The 17,461-nt window shown below is 44.6% G+C and overlaps 1 protein-coding gene across 10 annotated transcripts in view; it reads left to right on the plus strand.

The window, feature by feature from the left end:
* Positions 1-17,461, plus strand: part of PPP2R2B (protein phosphatase 2 regulatory subunit Bbeta) — a 514,461-nt gene that overhangs the window by 449,809 nt on the left and 47,191 nt on the right. For all 10 annotated transcript variants that reach the window (XM_027546058.1, XM_027546059.1, XM_027546055.1 and 7 more), the window contains one exon: positions 5,562-5,726. In XM_027546058.1, coding sequence (XP_027401859.1) covers positions 5,562-5,726 — 165 coding nt within the window. The remainder of the gene's footprint in view (positions 1-5,561; positions 5,727-17,461) is intronic.

Below are 17,461 nucleotides of genomic sequence, written 5' to 3' on the forward strand. Positions count from 1 at the left end.
AAATTTTTTAAATTCGTAATTTATCTAGAAAGTCTTATTCTGTTCAATCTAGGGTCATACACAAACACACACACACACACACACACACATGTGCACACATACACACTGCCCATTCACACATATATACTTTCTCTCTTCCCTGTTTTGTCTATTTAACAGTTATTACTACCTAATAAACTATATATTCTATTTATTTATCTAGCTTGTTTAGTAACCATGTTCCCTTCTAGAAAATAGGATCCATGGTTCAGGGGATTTTTTGATCTGCTGTGGTCACAGCTATAGCTCCTGTGCCTGGAATCTATCCCTGGCAGATTCTTTGTGAATATTTATGAAATACATGAAGGAACAAATGGATGAACCCAAGCTAGCATTATTAAAGGATAACATAATACTAACCTTAAATATATAACCCCTGTGATATATAACTATATTTTCTTCCATTCTGTTCTCTCTCTTCTCTCATTCTTTTTATATGGCTATGATCAGACTGTATATATTTTATATCTAACTTACCTCACCTAAAATTATACATATGCATAATAAGCATTAAAAAAATCTTATCTTTTTCAATCTTAAAATAGTGCAACTTCACTAAAAGAAAATGTAGAAATGAAAAAACTGATAATTGAAAAGAAATTCATAGACCCACCCCAGTAGAACTATCAATGACATTTGGTAGTTTTGCCTTTTAGGCCATCAGTTTCAGAGTATAAATTTTAAATGGCATTATGGTCACACTATAGATAGAATTTTTCCTGCAAGTTGTTTAACAGACCTGGCATTTCACTGCATAAACAATTTAATGATATCAACCAGAATTTACTCAATCATTTCCCTGTTTCTGTATATTAAGGTTGTTGTCAGTCTTTCTCCTTTATAATGTTTCTATAGACATTTTTATGGAAAACTTTTCCAAATTTGGGATCAAGGAAATGACTCTTGAATGGTCCCCATCTCCCCTTGAGCATCCTGCCATAACCCTCTTCATCTCCTTACCCCACCGCGGATGTAATTTATGGCCTTGGCTTTTTATTTGTTTGAAGCTGATCCCTTAAGAGGTGACCTCCTAGCGTCTTCAATTATTATTTTAAATGATGCCTTAGGCCATTGCCTGGCACAACAGTGCCCTCACCTTCCCACCTCCTGCCTTCCAAGCGTAGAGCTCAGCTGCCAAACTGGCTGTGCCCCCTCCCGTCCCCAGCACTGCCTCCAGTCCCAGCAGAGAGGCATATTAACCCCTTTTGTTAGCAGAGGTAATTTGCCTGGGCTCAGCATTAATAAGGAATGCCATAAGCAGTTGGGGTCAGGATGAACAGATCTGTCAAGCCCCAGGGTTAATTTAATAGCAATCTGTTGGCTGTCTGCCTTGTATATTAGCCTTGAATCCATTGCTCTGTTTTGCCTTTGCTGTTTAGTTCTTTGGGACAACAGGGAAATAATTTGGATACAGAGCTCTAAAAGATGAGGAAGAGAAAATTGACTGTCAACATGCATCATTCCATTTCCAAGATAATACAGGGAGCCAGGCGTTACTCCCTTCCGTTCTCCTTCCCTCCCAGCATGAAGGGCACAACCGCACATGCTGGAGGTGTGTGTTTCCCTTGAGAGCTGTGTAAGGAAAAAGACTGAGTTTACAGAGAATGCATGTAAAATATGCTGTCTTGTCATCCCCACACACCATTGAATTTTTGGAAACTAGACTCCTCCTAAATGTTTTTAGAACTCAGAAAATCCTCCATCAGTTAATAATTCAAGAAATCCTTTACCGTGTTTCTGTCTCAACTTACATTTCCTTAAAAAAAAAAAAAAAAAATCACATCAGAGAACACAAAAATCCTAGGGCAGATGCTGGGTCCAAATTCTGGTTCTGAAAAATATAGCACCCAGAGTGGTGGGTGAATTGAACGAGCACCAGTTGCAAGCAGAATCCCTCTCAGATAAGCCAGGGGAGTTTCAAAAGAGCCAGAATTACATTGCTGGGAAAGGCCGGCTCTGTGGGGGCCATTCATCAGTGCAGGAGGATGGCATGTGGTCAGGAACCAGGCTCTAGAGTCAAACAAACCTGGGTTCAGATCCCAGCTCCACCCGCTACCATTATATAACATTAAGTAATGTACCTCAGCCACTGTTTCCTCTGCTTGAAAACGGGTCTATTAATAATATTAGCATCATAAGGATGAGGTGAAGATCAAATGAGACAGTGCGTGGCACTTGATGAACATTGGCAACTGCTTTTTATTTTCATATTATCTTTCTTGTTGTCCTTATCATCACAATTACTAAAAAGAGGATTGGAGTCATGGCTTTTCTCCTGAACCCCAGAAATTCAGACCCAAAGAAGCACTCTATTTAGTCACCAGGAAGATGCCTGGGTGTGAGGGACGGTGGGCAGGCTTGGAGGTCCAGGATGGAGGCGGGGAAGGAGAGAGGAAGGGTCCAGAGGCGGCAGCCCTAAGCAAATTCAGTTCTCATGGTGTTCTTGAAGGTGGAGGATGCTCCTGGTTTCATGTATATGTTTAAGCACTTCGTTTTCACACGTTCTAACTTGTGAGCTTTATTTTTAGGTGAGAAAAAAAGTAACCGTAGATGTAGCACCTCCCCCTCCCACACAGCCAAGATCCTTTCCAGTTAGCTTGTTTTTAGAGCTGTACTGGTAGAGGTTGAGAAAGCTAGCACCAGATTTTCTTGCCCTATTTTGGGAAAAGAAAAACATGCTCACTGGCACAGTGGAGTATGGAGGCTCTTTCTGGAGGGAAATGAAATCTGACAACAGCTAAACACTAACCTCTGCTCACCCCACCCTGTATTGTGGCCACAAAGCCGAGGGCATGCATGGGTCAGGGGGCTGGGGAGAACCCCAGAGCTGCAGCTTGGGGCCTTCTTCTGGGGGGAAACAGGCTCCTGTTCCCCAGCACGTGATGCTAACTGTGATAATATTTATAACACTGGGAGCAGTTGAGAAGGTAGTATTTTATGAGTCCAGGGGACCTACATTCTCCAGAGACATAAGTAATATCTGTATCTGGGTTGCTGAGGGAAATTGTAGCAAAATGTAATGTTAGTTCAATCTCAAGCTAATTTTAGAAAAAACCCAACAGGATTTATAAGAGATAATTGAAGGAGAAAGAGGCACAACCAGATACACAGCCATTATTGCATCAAACTACATGCCAGAGCATGTGTGATGTTTGCTAATAGATGACTACTTTGTTAGTGCTAATATGACTAAAAATATCAGTGCATTTACTCATTACTCTTTTAAACTCTAAGGAGGAGATTAGGCCACCAACCTTACAAAAAAAACATAGACTTTTATCCATCCCAGTCGAACAGAACTGTCTGTCTGAAGTTATTGCTTGTTGATTCAATGCAGTGTTTTCCAAAATGTGATTCGTCAGTTCCTGGCACACCCATAAATGTGTTCATTTTAATTATTAAATGCGTTTATTTCAGGTGTGTTATTTAAAATGTAACTAGCTTATTAAACTGATGATTTCATGAATATTGGATTCCTGATTACGAGGCTGAGTAAAGAAAAAAGTAAGTCGATTTAAGTTCACCCATAGAAACAAATGTTAAGTTGAAAAATGCTACCCGGTAAACAGGTGGGGTGAAATCACAAATGTGGTTCAACGGTGAGAATCATTTTGGTTCATAGCATCCACATCAAGAGACCTCTTCCTATGCAGGTTCTCAGATAGCAAGCCCTCAGGCACCTCCCAACCTGTACCCAGGTCCTCCACACTCTCAGTAGGGATGTGAATGGATCAGCACAAACTCACTCCCACTAAAGGTGTTTGTTTCTATTAGGTCACCATCACATTGATAGATGAAAGGCCAAATGTTTCATTTCAATACACAAGGCTATGTTCCTTAAAAATAGAGGTATGATGGTTCTTCATCAAAAAGGAAAATACTCAGGACAAAAAAAGGGAAACTATGATAAAACTAAGGGTATATTACAAGGGAGGCCAAAACTATCCTGCTGTACAATTGGATGGCTTCTTTTTAATATTTGAACTCCCACACAAGCTCTAAAGCAAATCACAGTTTATGGAGATTTGAGATCCTGTATATCTTCAGTAAGAGAAATTTTGCATAATTACTAAAAAGTGCAAATCTTGCACCTGGGATAAAATCCTACCACTGCCACTCTTTAGCCATGTGACTTGGGGCACGTTACTTACATACTCTGAGACTCTGTTTCTGCCCTTTAAAAAACAGGGATAAGTAAAGTGTTGATTAGAGAGCTGTTATAAGGATTAAATGAAAGAAAGCACACGATGTGCTTTGCACAGCAATTGACCTTTAGTCAGTGCTCAATAAATGGTAGCAGCTGTTGTTATTATAATTTCATTGACATTATTTTTTTTATTTTATTGCAGTAAAATTATTTTACAATTTTGTGTTAGTCTCTGCTGTCCAATGAAGTAAATCAGCTATAAGTATACATATATCCTACCCCAGCCAGGTCATCACAGAGCTCCAAGCTGAGCTCCCTGTGTTATAAGGCAGCTTCCCACTAGCTGTCTGTTTTACACATGGGGTGTATATATGTCAGTGCTTCTCTCCCAGTTTGTCCCACCCTCTCATGCCCTCCCTGCGTCCACAAGTCCATTCTGTACATTTGTGTCTCTATTCCTGACCTGCTACTAGGCTCATCAGTACTATTTTTCTAGATTCCACATATATACATTAGTATATGGTGTTTCTTTTTCTTTTTGTGACTTACTTAACTCTGTATGACAGCTCTAAGTTCATCCACATCTCTACAAATGATCTAATTTCTTTCCCTTTTATGACTGAATACTATTCCACTGTACATGTATACCAAATCTTCTTTATCCACTCATCTGTCATCAAACATTTAGGTTGCTTCCATGTCCTGGCTATTGTAAATAGTGCTGCAGTGAATTTGGGGTATACATGTCCTTTTAAATTATGATTTTCTCAGGGTATACGCCCAGTAGTGGGATTGCTGGGTCATACGGTAGTTCTGATTGAGTTTTTTAAGGAACCTCCATAGTGCCTATCTCAATTTACATTCCCACCCAACAGTGCAGGAAGGTTCCCTTCTCTCCACACCCTCTCTAAAGATCCGAGGGGTTTTGTGGGAAAAGATTCACAGTCTGTCCTAGATACAATGCATCAGCCCAGGAGTTTGGTTAAAATTTCAAATATATCGAATTATTTAGTTGTGATGGGACTGGTTTCTTAACCACTGTTGTAAAATGAGAAATGAAAGCCCTTGCAGCCTGGCACAATTTAGCCTGACTGCGTGAGCAGGTAACTTTAATGTGGATGGAGCATCTACATGTTACGGGGATGGAACCCTGATTAGGGCCTTGGGAGACCTGAGGTCTAGTTCTGCCTTTGGCCGCTGAACATCCCTGGCCTCTTCTGCGTGGGTCCAGTGATAGCTGCCTGTCTGCCAGAGTCCTGATGAGGATCCTCCGTGTGTGCTCAGTGCTGACCTGTTCCTCTAGATAAAGCGACGATTCGTAGTCCCCGCTGAGGCACCCCTCCCCGTCGTCCCCTCCTTGACTCGTCTGTGCCAGATATCGTGGACATCAAGCCAGCCAACATGGAGGAGCTCACGGAGGTGATCACGGCGGCTGAGTTCCACCCCCACCACTGCAACACCTTCGTGTACAGCAGCAGCAAAGGGACAATCCGGCTGTGTGACATGCGGGCGTCGGCGCTGTGTGACCGGCACACCAAGTGTGAGTAGCCAGCCGCCCCGGGGCTGATGGAGTGGGTGCACCACTGGCCCCTGACATGCAGAAGGAGAAGCGGGAGGGCCTGAGGGGGTTGCTGTCCTTCCCCACCTCAGACACACCAGGAGTAAGAAAACTACACATGTGTTGTCCTGACTCGGGAGTCAGCTCCAAGTCTGGTGTTTGAGTAAAGAGAAAACCTCATGTCGAGTCCCACCAACACTGGCTTTGGGCCATGGAATACAGAGGTGAATCAGACATGAGTCCTGTCATCGTCACATGGTGATTTGGTCTGAATTATGTTTTAAGATCCCTCTTGCGGCTCTGGGGAAAATGAACCTGAGGACGAGAAGCAGGGTTGAGAAGACCAGTTAGGAGAGGGTTGTGATATCAGGCAGGAGACTTGGGTGGCCTGGACAAGGGCAGGGTGTAGAAGTGGAGAGGAATGGGTGGGTTCTGGACGGATCTTGGCAGTAGAATGAGCTGGACTTGCTGGACAGTGGGGGAGCCTGCGAATACACAGGAATTGAGAATCGCACCTGGGGACGGTGACTAAGTTCATGCTTTAGTGTGTATTTGGAAGTTGTTGAGAGTAGAGCTTAAGAGTTCTCATTGTAAAGAAATTGCAACTCTGCATGGTGATGGATGCTAACTGAATGTAAATATTTGCACTGCTCTTGCCTGGCAAATCCCATGGATGGAGGAGTCTGGTAGGCTGCAGTCCATGGGGTCGAGAAGAGTCGGACACAACTGAGCGACTTCCCTTTCACTTTTCTCTTTCATCCATTGGAGAAGGAAATGGCAACCCACTCCAGTGTTCTTGCCTGGAGAATCCCAGGGATGGGGAATCGTGGTGGGCTGCCATCTATGGGGTCACACAGAGTCAGACACGACTGAAGTGACTTAGCAGCAACAGCATACATATATCAAGTCATTAAGTTGCATGAAACTAATATACTGTTATATGTCAATTATATCTCAATTTAAAAAAAAAAAAAGTAGCAGCTGAGGGGCAGGGATTATTAGCTTCATGGAGAGGGTGAGGCTTTGAGAAGCAGCACCCTAGAAGGCGCAGTGGTTCTAGTGGGCACTCAGGAGGGCTTCAGAGAGGGGGGTGGGGTCAAGCCCCCACAGGCCTAGGGGTCACGCTGGAGTTTTCATGGTGTTGATGGTGCAGAGCAGCTCCAAACTAATGGAGGCTGAGTGGTTGGCGGCCAAAGGCTAAGACCGATGTAAGCAAGTGAAGCAAGAGCCAGGTGTAGTGGACAGGACGGACCTGGGGCTAGTGGAGAGGTTTTCTAGAAAACAAAACGCTTCCTGGAGTAAAGGTGCCTGGAGGGCAGCCGTCATCTGTACCCAGGGTCAGGCTAAACAACGTGCAGCTTCCAAGATCCTCAGGAGCCACAGGATCTGTGTGTCTGGCCAGCACCGTCTTCCGGGGCCACTCTGCCACTGCAGCTTGCCGTGAAGAACGGGGAAGGAAGCCCTCTTTCCCCCACAGCCCCAGTTTTTCATTTTAATTCCTAGTGACGTGAGCGAAGTGATGATCATCTGTATGAGATGTGCCTGGGAGTGGGGTGACTATCTAGATCATTTTGATCATGTCCATGTACTCCTTTGCTGTGAGGAATATTGCCCAGGGCAGCTGGTCTGACTAGTGTGGTGGGATGTAGATTGTGTGGATCCTGGAGTCATACAGACCCAGGTCAGAGCCAGGCTAATCTCTTATTAGCCATCTGACTTTGTCCAACTTTCCCTTACCTTTCCGAGCCTGTTTTCTCATATGAAAAATGGGTAAGATAATATCATCCACTTCATGGGTTTGTTGCAGGGCTTAGAAGAGATAATCATTAAGAATTGTTAACGAGATGTGTCATACTAAGTGTATTTTATGCTTCTGGAAGATTTTGATTCAGATGTTCCACACGTCCAGTACTCAATAGTTGTGTGTAGCTACTCTATTGGATGGTGCTGACTTAAGACTGACCTAAGACACTCCCTTCATTGCAGAAGGTTCTCTTGAAGACTACTGATCTGTAGTACTGGCTCCCTGAGGACATGGACTTGTTCTGTTTGGGTCACTGTTGTTTCCCCAGCACCTAAAATAGTACCTGGCTCGTGATAGAAGCTTTATCAATGTTTGTTAGTGTCTGTGCTGATATTGATCTTTGAGCCAGTAAGGGAGACTGATATGGCTGGTACATAAAGAATGACTTGGACAAGGAACAGGTGAAGTTCAGGAGGAATGCAAGAGCCTGATCATAATGGCCATGATAATGGACTTAAATTTTGTTTCAAACTCAATGAACTACCACTAAAGTCACCAGAGGACTAATCTGACTACAATTATTTTTTTGGAGAAGTTGCTTAAACTGAAGAAGAAGGATGGATGTTGGGTTCTGTCTGGGAGAACAAAGGGACACAAGGAAAGAGGTTAGGAATATCCTGTAAGGAACACAAGGATTTCTTAACAATGCATTGTTAAATTAAGGGCACAGGATTCTTTCTTTGGTGGAGGCAGCTGTCCTGTGCATTGTAGAATGCTTTTTAGCATACCTGGTCTTTTCACACTAGATACAAGCAGCAAAGGCCAGTTGTGACAACTAAAAATGACTCCAGACATTGTGAAATATCCTGGGGTGAAAACTGCTTCTAGCTGAGAACCGCAGATCTAGACTAAAATTTATTGGCAGGTCTTCAACATGATCTTCTTGTATCTGTGATCTGTCCATTACTTAAAAGCATTCTGAAGGGTACAATGGAAAGGTAAGACATCTCCCAACACTCAAGCAACGTCAAGTTTGGCTGATGGGGAAAGATGTACCCGGGACACCCAAATGAGTGGTGGAGACAATTAGGGGTGTGGACATTCGTAGGGGCGTGGGACACTGGAAGGAGACCTCAAAGTGGGGAGGCAGAGGCTGAGGAGTCATGTTGAAGCACAAGTAGGATTTGGTTAGGTAAGAAATAGAGAGAAGGGTGTTTTTGGCCATGCACACAAGGGCATGGCTTTCAGGGCAAAAACCTGAAGTTAGGAAGTGATGTAGCACCTTTAAAGAGTCTTAGCAAGAAGTGTTGGGCTTGGGTTAAAGAGGAATATGGAGAAAATGAGGTCAAATAGGTATGAAGGTTTATATCAAGTCAGTGGTTGAATATCAGAGTCAAAAGTTTATGCCTTCATTCATTCATTCACTGAGTACCTGCTCTATACCCAGAGTCTGGCTCCTCTGATAGCTAGTCCTTCTTAAACTTCTGCACCAGGTACTCTCAGAGCCATGCCATGAACCTTGCTGCTGTGAAGGAAGGGCAGTGAAAAGCAATTCAGCCTCTCTGATGTGCTCCGGGTGGCCGGAGGGGACATGCTGACCACAGACGGTTTTCTTTGAAGTCTTATTTTTCCATCTTAAAATTTCACATGGGTTTTACATTTTATTCCCATAAAATGACTACTTTCCACTTAATTTAATATTTACATTTCTACCCATCCCCAAATTTCAAACAAAATTATCATTTCCAAAAGATGCAACATTTATCTATGGCTTCCTATACTACATCGTGCACCCCCATATCCTCTTCCTCCTCCTCCCTGACCTCTAAGGATACATATGTGTGCCCCAGTTTGAGAAGTACAGTTCCTAGTATGTGAAGAGCAATTGGAGATCAGTTGGTTGGAGAACAGAGTCATAGAATTTATATTTTATGGAAGATTAACACAGTGGTGGTGGGAAGAAACAGGAGAATTAGAAGGTTGTGCTTTTGTCTCAATACAGTGGAAATTCATAACACAGATAAGGATGGTAGCTATGGAACTAGAAGAGAAAGAAAAGGGAAAAATAAACATTTTCTTTTAAAACAACTGTGGGGATGTAAAGCAATATTAGAGATTAGCATTCATCACACATGGATATTACTTATTCAATATCCTTCCCCTCTAGAGGAAGACATGAACTGAATCTATTGGGTTGACCAAATAATTCATTCAGACTTTTCATAAGATGTTACAGAAAACCCCAAGTGAACTTTTTAGCTATCCCAATATTTTGCTCACATTGTATCACAAAGGACTGACATACAAACAGGTGCTCAGTAAATATTGAGTCCATAAATAAATTTACGCCTGAGGGTTGAAATAAATGACATGTGGCTTGTGGACTCATAAGAAGCCATATGGAAAGAGAGTGAGGAGGTGAGGACCAGTCTGGGACATGGTCCCAACTGTGTGGGAGGTGACATGAGTCGTCTAACTGGGCTTGAAGGGCCACCGACCCAAAGTGGGTGGCAGAGACGGCACGAGAAACCAGGTGTGCTCACAGCCCAGTGTGGCAGACACCAGCCTGGGCTCTGGAGTCAGACAGATGCACACAAGGGCTGGATAGTGAGGAGGAAGCTGCCTAGAAGGCTCAATGAACTGTGAACTCAAGATGGAAAAAGGATAAGGCCTTAGAAAGTTCCAGAATTAGAATGGCTTAGAGCAGAAGCGTCAGAATCAGAACTCAGCTCTGACACTCAGCACCTGCGTGACCCCCCAAATCAAGTTATTGAATCCCTCTGAATCTCAAGCTCCTCCTTTGAACATAGAGATAATAAAGACTGTCTCACAGGGCTGGTTATTCATGAGGAGTAACTGTCATTGTGTGTCGAAGAGCCAAGCCCTGAGTCAGGCACATGGAAGTCAGCAAATGTCAGCAGCAGCAAATGTCAGGAATAACGACAGTTACTCCTCCTGTGCGTGCATGCTAAGTCACTTCAGCTGTGTCCAACTCTTTGTGACCCCACGGACTGCAGCCCACCAGGCTCTTCTGTCCATGGGATTCTCCAGGCAAGAATACTGGAGTGGGTTGCCATGTCCTTCTCCAGGTACTCCTTCTGAGTGTCCCTGATTTGAGGCTGGCGGCTATAGGGAGGTCAAAACTCCAACCCTCCTTCCAGATATGTAAGCCCCGTTATTCATTTATTTAACTAGTATTTGTTGACCACAAACTATATGTGAGGTACTGTACCTGACTCTGGGACACAGTGATGAGCAAAGCCGGGTCTGCTTTCTTCCTTCTTGGAGCTCAAGGTCAGTATTGGTGAGGGTCTGCAGAGAAACGGAGCCAGTAGGAAACATATATCTTTTATACATATATATGTATAATATATATACACATACATACACATGCATATATGTGTATATGCATGTATTACATGTGTGTATATAAATATGAAATAATTGTTAGAAGTATTTGGGTCATGCAGTTAGGGAGACCAACAGGTCCCAAGACCTGCAGTGTGCCTGCAGGAGACCCAGAAGAGCTGATGAAGTACTTTTAACGCAAAGGCCGGCAGGCTTGTGGTCCAAGAAAAGCCAATGTTCCAGTTCAACAGCAAAGGCAGGGAAAAATTGATGTCCATGCTGGAAAGAGTCAGGCAGCAGAATTTTCTCTTACTGGAGGGAGGGTCAGCTTTTTTTTCTATTCAGATCTTCAGCTGATGGAATAAGGCCCACACCTATTAGGAAGGACAATCTGCTTTACCCAGACTATTAATTTAAATGTTAAATTCACTCAAAAACAACCCTCCAAAAACTGCAGGATTATGTCTGACCAAATATCTGGCCACCCCATTGCATAAAATGAACCATCACACTGTCTGAGGAGGGAAGATGCATTCATCAGAGAATCCCAGATAGATATGACAGCATGACTGCAATAAGTGGTATGAAAACAGAGGCTTGTGGTGCTGGGTGGGGATTATATAAGGACCTTATAACCCAGTGACCTCTGAGCTTCTGCCTAAAGACAGAGAAGCTCCCTGAGGAAGATATTGGGGAGAATCCTTGAGCCCACACATCCAGGTGTCCCTGGAGGCTGCTCCTCCCTACAGTCTGGGTTGCACGCAGCCCTGGAGAAGCAGAACCCAGTGGACAGTCCCTAGGGAGGCCAGGAGCCAGCTGGCCATTTGCAGACCCCTGCCGCGTCCTTGCCTCCCCGCGCCCCATCCCGACACCAACAGCACTTGGAATTGCCAGCCGCCAGCCTCCTAATCTAATTAAGGAGCAAACGAAATTCATTTTCTTGACTCAGTCCAAAGTGCCGACCTTCCTCGGTGAGCATCTCCCTTTGTTTGGCTGCTGCAGTGGCGGCCCCAGCTCCCGCCAGCTGGGAAAACAAGTTCAATCTGACCTCGCGCCTGACATTTCATATTGATTTTCTCCATCCTCCTCCAACGCCAGCCTTCCGCAGACCATGGTTCAGCCCGGGTGTGCAAACGGAATTGAGACAGTTCATCAGAGTTCAAAATGAAAAGCAACATTGGCTTTCGGAGATGAGCTCTGAGAAGGAGGGTATTTAATAACCGTCGGTGTTTAATCAAAATGCCGAGGAGATTCGTGCTATCAGAGCTGCATATATTAATTTCCATATGTCCCTCACTCTGCATACTCAGCAGGGGTTGGAAAGGATGATTCTCTTCCTCATCTCTCAATTTTTTTTTCCATCGCTCCTGGCAGTAGTGACAAGGGTTGTGTTTGCAGTTTGAGATTCTAATGCCTGAAACAATAGGGTGCTGATGGCAGCAGCAGTGGCTGAGCTGAATTTTGCTTTTCCCTTTTAATGTGTGAGTATTGGGAGTTGGGGCTTCCCTGGTGGCTCAGTGGTAAAGAGTTCACCTTCTAATGTAGGAGACATAGGTTAGATTCCTGAGTCAGGAGGATCTCCTGAAGGAGGAAATGTCAACCCACTCCAGTATTGCTTAGAGAATCCCATGGACAGAGAAGCCTGGCAGGCTACAGTCCATGGGGTTGCAAAGAGTCAGACACTTAGCAACTAAACAACAACAATTAGGAGTTGAGTGAAAAAACTGGCGGGATGTGGTGAATGACAACCATGGAAAGGAGAGAGACATTAAATTTAATCTCCCTTCCAAGCCCCACGGGAATCTGGTCCCTGCCCACCTTTCCATCCTCAATCCCTTGTAGTCTGACCACAGTGGCCTGCTTTCTGCACCTTCAGCACAGCCAGCCCTTTCCTGCCTCAGGCCCTCTGCACAGCCTCTCCCCTGCCTGAAATGCCCTCCCACCATGCCCGCCCTTGTCTGGACTACTTTCATTTTTTAGGTCTCTGGGGAAATACCTCTCAAAGATGACTTCTCTGTTTCCCCATCTTCACTCTATTTCTACTACATCACCCTACTTTATTTCCTTACATATTTCTTTGTTCTCAGCTATAGACATTTTTCTTCCTCTGTCTCCCTGACTAGAATGTAGACTTGATAAAGGGATGTGTGCGTGCTATGTCACTTCAGTCCTGTCCGACTCCGTGCAACCCCATGGACTGTAGCCCACAGGCTCCTCTGTCCACAGGATCCTCCAAGCAAGAATACTGGAGTGGGTTGCCACACCCTCCTCCAAGGGATCTTCCCGACCAAGGGACCAAACTCGCGTCTCATTACATCTCTTGCATTGGCAGGCAGGTTCTTTACCGCTAGCACCACCTGGGAAGCCCCCATAAAGGCAGGAACTTTATTTCTTTGACCAACCACTGCATTACTAATACTTAGCATAATGCCCAGCTATAAGTGAGGCTTCACTGAGCAACTGTGGTGGAAGGGCAGGCTGGTGGGAAAAGGCAGTTGAAAGAAGGGGTTTTCAGTTATAAGAGTTGTTATAACAAAGTACCATGGGCTGGGCGACTTAAAAAACAAAATGTAATTGTCTCCCTTTTCTGGAGGCTAGAAGTCCTGGACCAAGACATCACCAGGATTGGCTTCCTCTGAAGACTGTGGAGAAAGGATCTCTTCCAGGGCTCTCCCCTTGACTTGTTACTGACCATCCTCTCCCTGTGTCTTCATGTCATCTTCTCTCTGCATGTGTCTGGGTCCCAAACTGTCCTTCTTATAAGGAGACTAGTCATACTGGATTAGGGTCAACCCTCATGACCTCATTTTTTAAATTTAATTACAGCTTTAAAGATCCTACCTCCAAATATGGTTATATTCTGAAGCACTGAGGATTAGGACTTCAATGTAAGAATTTGGGGGAGGGGGTACACAATTTGGCCCCTAGTAGAAGACCTGAAAATAATCCAGAGCACAGTCCCTGGGGCTGACAGATCCAGGGGTGGGTCCTGGGCTTGTTGGCCACAGGCAGCCTGAGCAGGTTGCCAACGCTGACCCTAAAGGTGGTGAGGGTGGAAAGTGGGCAGGGAGCTGGGGCACTTGGTGCAGCCCCAACCGTCATGAGCACACAGTGCCTGTGGCTCTTATTGAATGAGGTAGGGCCCAGAGGACAGGGCAATAAAACCTGTACGTGAAGCCACCATACCTCCCCACGTGTTTTATGGTGATGATGTCTGGGTACTTTCATGTGGTGTGGAAGCACAATTTCTCTCTGAATAAAGGGGACTTGAATTGATTTTCCTGGAGGAGGGCATGGCAACCCATTCCAGTATTCTGGCCTGGAGAATCCCATGGACAGAGCGGCCTGGTGCAGGCTACAGTCCATGGGTCTCAAAGAGTTGGACATGACTGAAGCGACTTAGCATGCATGCAGGCAGGAACTGATTTTAAAGGTGATGAGGTGTTAAGAAGTCTGTTTCCTACTCAAAAATCATGCATAAGCATCCTGAGTAAGCAGAGTTTGTTTTAACAGCATATAGGAAAAGCAGAAGCTTAGGTGTATGGGATTGCCAGATACACACCATTGAATATAAAGTGGATTTAAAAAAAATAAAGCAAGAACCTAAGGTATAGCACAGGGAACTGTATTTCATATCCTGTAATAATCTATAACAGAAAAGAATATGAAATATATATATATATATATATAACTAAATCACTTTGCTCTACACCTGAAACTAACACAATATTGTAAATCAACTCTACTTCAATTTAAATAAGTCATTTTAAGAAAACTAGCAACTGGAATCCTCAAATGGGAGTGGGAATTGAGAAAGGGGTTCCATGAAGGGCCATAGAGATGTGACTTGCCAACGACCTTTGGACACAGTTAAGGATGGAGCATGCGGGGAAATGCTTATGATAAATGTTAAAGCAGGATGCAGGGTTACAAACCCATCCTGAATTCAGCAGTGTGAAGATAAGGACAAGGGGGTGTTCATGAAAGGGATGATGTCAGGGCACTGAAATGTAGGCAGTTTTCCTATTTTCCCGATTCTCCCCAAGGTTGCAGTTTTACTTCTTTAATTGGAAGAAGTTTGGTGGCTAACCAGAGAGCCTGCTGGGTGCCTCAGCTCCAAGATGGACAAAAGGGATTCCCTCCACACACACCCTGGACAGCACCTGTTTTAGGTCCTTAGGATGGGCAAGGCAGTGTGGAACCTAGGATGAAGTCTCCTGTCTTAGTCCATTCAAGCAGCTGTAATTGAATACCACAGATTGGGTGGCTTAAACAAAGACATCTGTCATTTGGTTCTGGATGCTAAGAAGTCCAGGATAAGGCACCAACAGATTCAGTGTGGGATGCAGACCTGCTTCTTGGTCCACAGATGGCCATCTTCTTGCTGGGTCCTTGCACAGCAGAAGGATGTGCGGGTACCTTGGAGTCTCTTTCTCATAAGGGCACTAATCACATTCGAGAGAACTCCACCCTCATGATGTAATCACCTCCCCAACCCCTCTTCAGATACCATCACACTGGGCGTTACATTTCAGTGTAAGAATTTCTTTTTGGGCAGGGGCGGTGCTGCGCCTGATCTTAGTTGTGGCATGAGAGATCTTCACTGCAGCATGTGGGCTCTTAGTTTTGGAATGTGGGATCCAGTTCCCTGACCAGGGATTGCACCTGGGCCCCCTGTATCAGGAGTGCAGGGTCTTAGCCAGTGGACCACCAGGGAAGTCCCTCAGCACACGAATTTAAAGAGACACCGTCACTCATCCTATAGCATTGCCTAGAAGCACAGCCCAGATCATGTCAGCTTTGTTTCTTCCCTTCTGTCAAACTAAACTGAGAGTAAACTCACAGATAGGGCCAAATCAGGGGAGGAAAATCAAAGTGGTATTCACTGTCGGTCTACATCCATGACCTAAAACAGGTTACTTAACCTGTGTCTATATTTGCTCACCTATAACATATGACTAGTAGCAGCACTTACCTTATTATGGGGCTTATGAGGATTAAATGAGAAGACACCATGAAGCCTTAGAACAATGCCTGGCCCATGAAAGAGCTCCATGTTAGTTATGGTTGCAAAGGTGATGCTGTCTTATTTCCCTTCCACATGTGTCGACTAAGAGCAGGAATGGGGTGGGAAGTAGCCATGGTCATTAGGTAATCATGTCAGCAGCCTTAATCACAGCTAACTTCTGTGGTATTTACAATATTAAGAGAGTAAGCCAAGGTCCTGACAACCCTATGGGGGCCAGATGATTATTAGTCACATTTTATAGATGAGGAAACTAGCTAAGAGAGGAAATGATACTCATGGCCACCAGAGAACAAGTGACAACTGGGGTTTGATCCAGACGCACACCTCTTAACCAGGACTCTAGAAATCACTTATTCAGCTAATATTTATTCAACACCTTCTCATGCCTGCCTTCAGGAAGCTTTCATTCTAGCAGAAAACATACAAGTACACAAATGAGTGAGGTATTAATAATTGCTGACATTGAAAAAAGCTTTAAGAAAATTAAAGGACTAAAGAGTTGCTGGTGCAATGCTATTTCCCTGGGGTGGTGAGGGAAAGTCTTGGAATTGAGACCTGAATTATCAAAAGGAGCCAAACAGAGAACACCAGAATAGGAAGACCTTGGCACAGGAACAACCATGTGTGAATACCCAGAAGGGGAAAGACCTGAACTTGAAGACTGATGTGCTGGGGACCAGTGTGGAGGGTGAGGCTGAAAATGTACGCTGGACCAGAGCAGGGGGAGCCTCACGGGGAGACCAGAGTGCTGGATTTCATTCTAGGTGTGACCGAAGCTAATAGACAGCTCTAAGCAGGGAAGTGAATACTCAGTTTATGGTCTTAAAAGAATTCTGAAAAAAGATTGGCAAGCCTAGAAGCACTGAGCCCAGTTAGGAGGCTCACACCATGATCCAGAAAGAAACAATAGTTGCTGTGACAGGTGATAGGGGTAGGGATGGGGTGATGCATGGATACACACAGAATCTACTGAGGCGGTCAGGCTGAGAGGACTTGCTGAGAGGCTGAAAGTGGAGAGGTGACAGAAAGGGAGGATCCTGAGAAAACTTGGGTTTTGGTTGGAGCTGCCAAAGGTATAGTGGTAACATACCCTGATGAGACAGGAAGGAACAGGTTTGACATGCAAAGACCAAGGGTTCTGTTTTGGATATGTCCAGATTGAGATGCCTGTGATACACCCAGTTAGAGAAGTCTGATAATAGTTGGATACCTGAGTCTGGAAGTTAGGGAAGAGGTCTGGGCTGGAGGATAGAAATGTAGGAATCATGAGTATCTCGTGGTCTTTAAAGCCATGTAGGAAAGAGGTGTAGATGCAGAGGAGCAGAGAGTCCAGGATGGAGGCCAAGCACTTACCAGTGGGGTTGGGGGAGAAGCAGGCAGCCTCTTATAAGAGACTGAGGATGAGCTGCTAGGGAGGTAAGAGAAAAACCAAAGAGCAGAGTTGGACGGAGGGAGTGGTAGGCATAGAAGCCAAGAGAAGAGAATGATTTAGAAAGATGCTAGGATCAATTGCATCAGATGCTTCTGAGAGGTCAAGAAAGGTGAGAGCAGAGAAGTGAGTATACAATTTGGCCTCTTGGAAATCTCCGGACATTA

Source organism: Bos indicus x Bos taurus, chromosome 7 (assembly GCF_003369695.1).
Source record: "Bos indicus x Bos taurus breed Angus x Brahman F1 hybrid chromosome 7, Bos_hybrid_MaternalHap_v2.0, whole genome shotgun sequence".
NCBI lineage: Eukaryota > Metazoa > Chordata > Mammalia > Artiodactyla > Bovidae > Bos > Bos indicus x Bos taurus.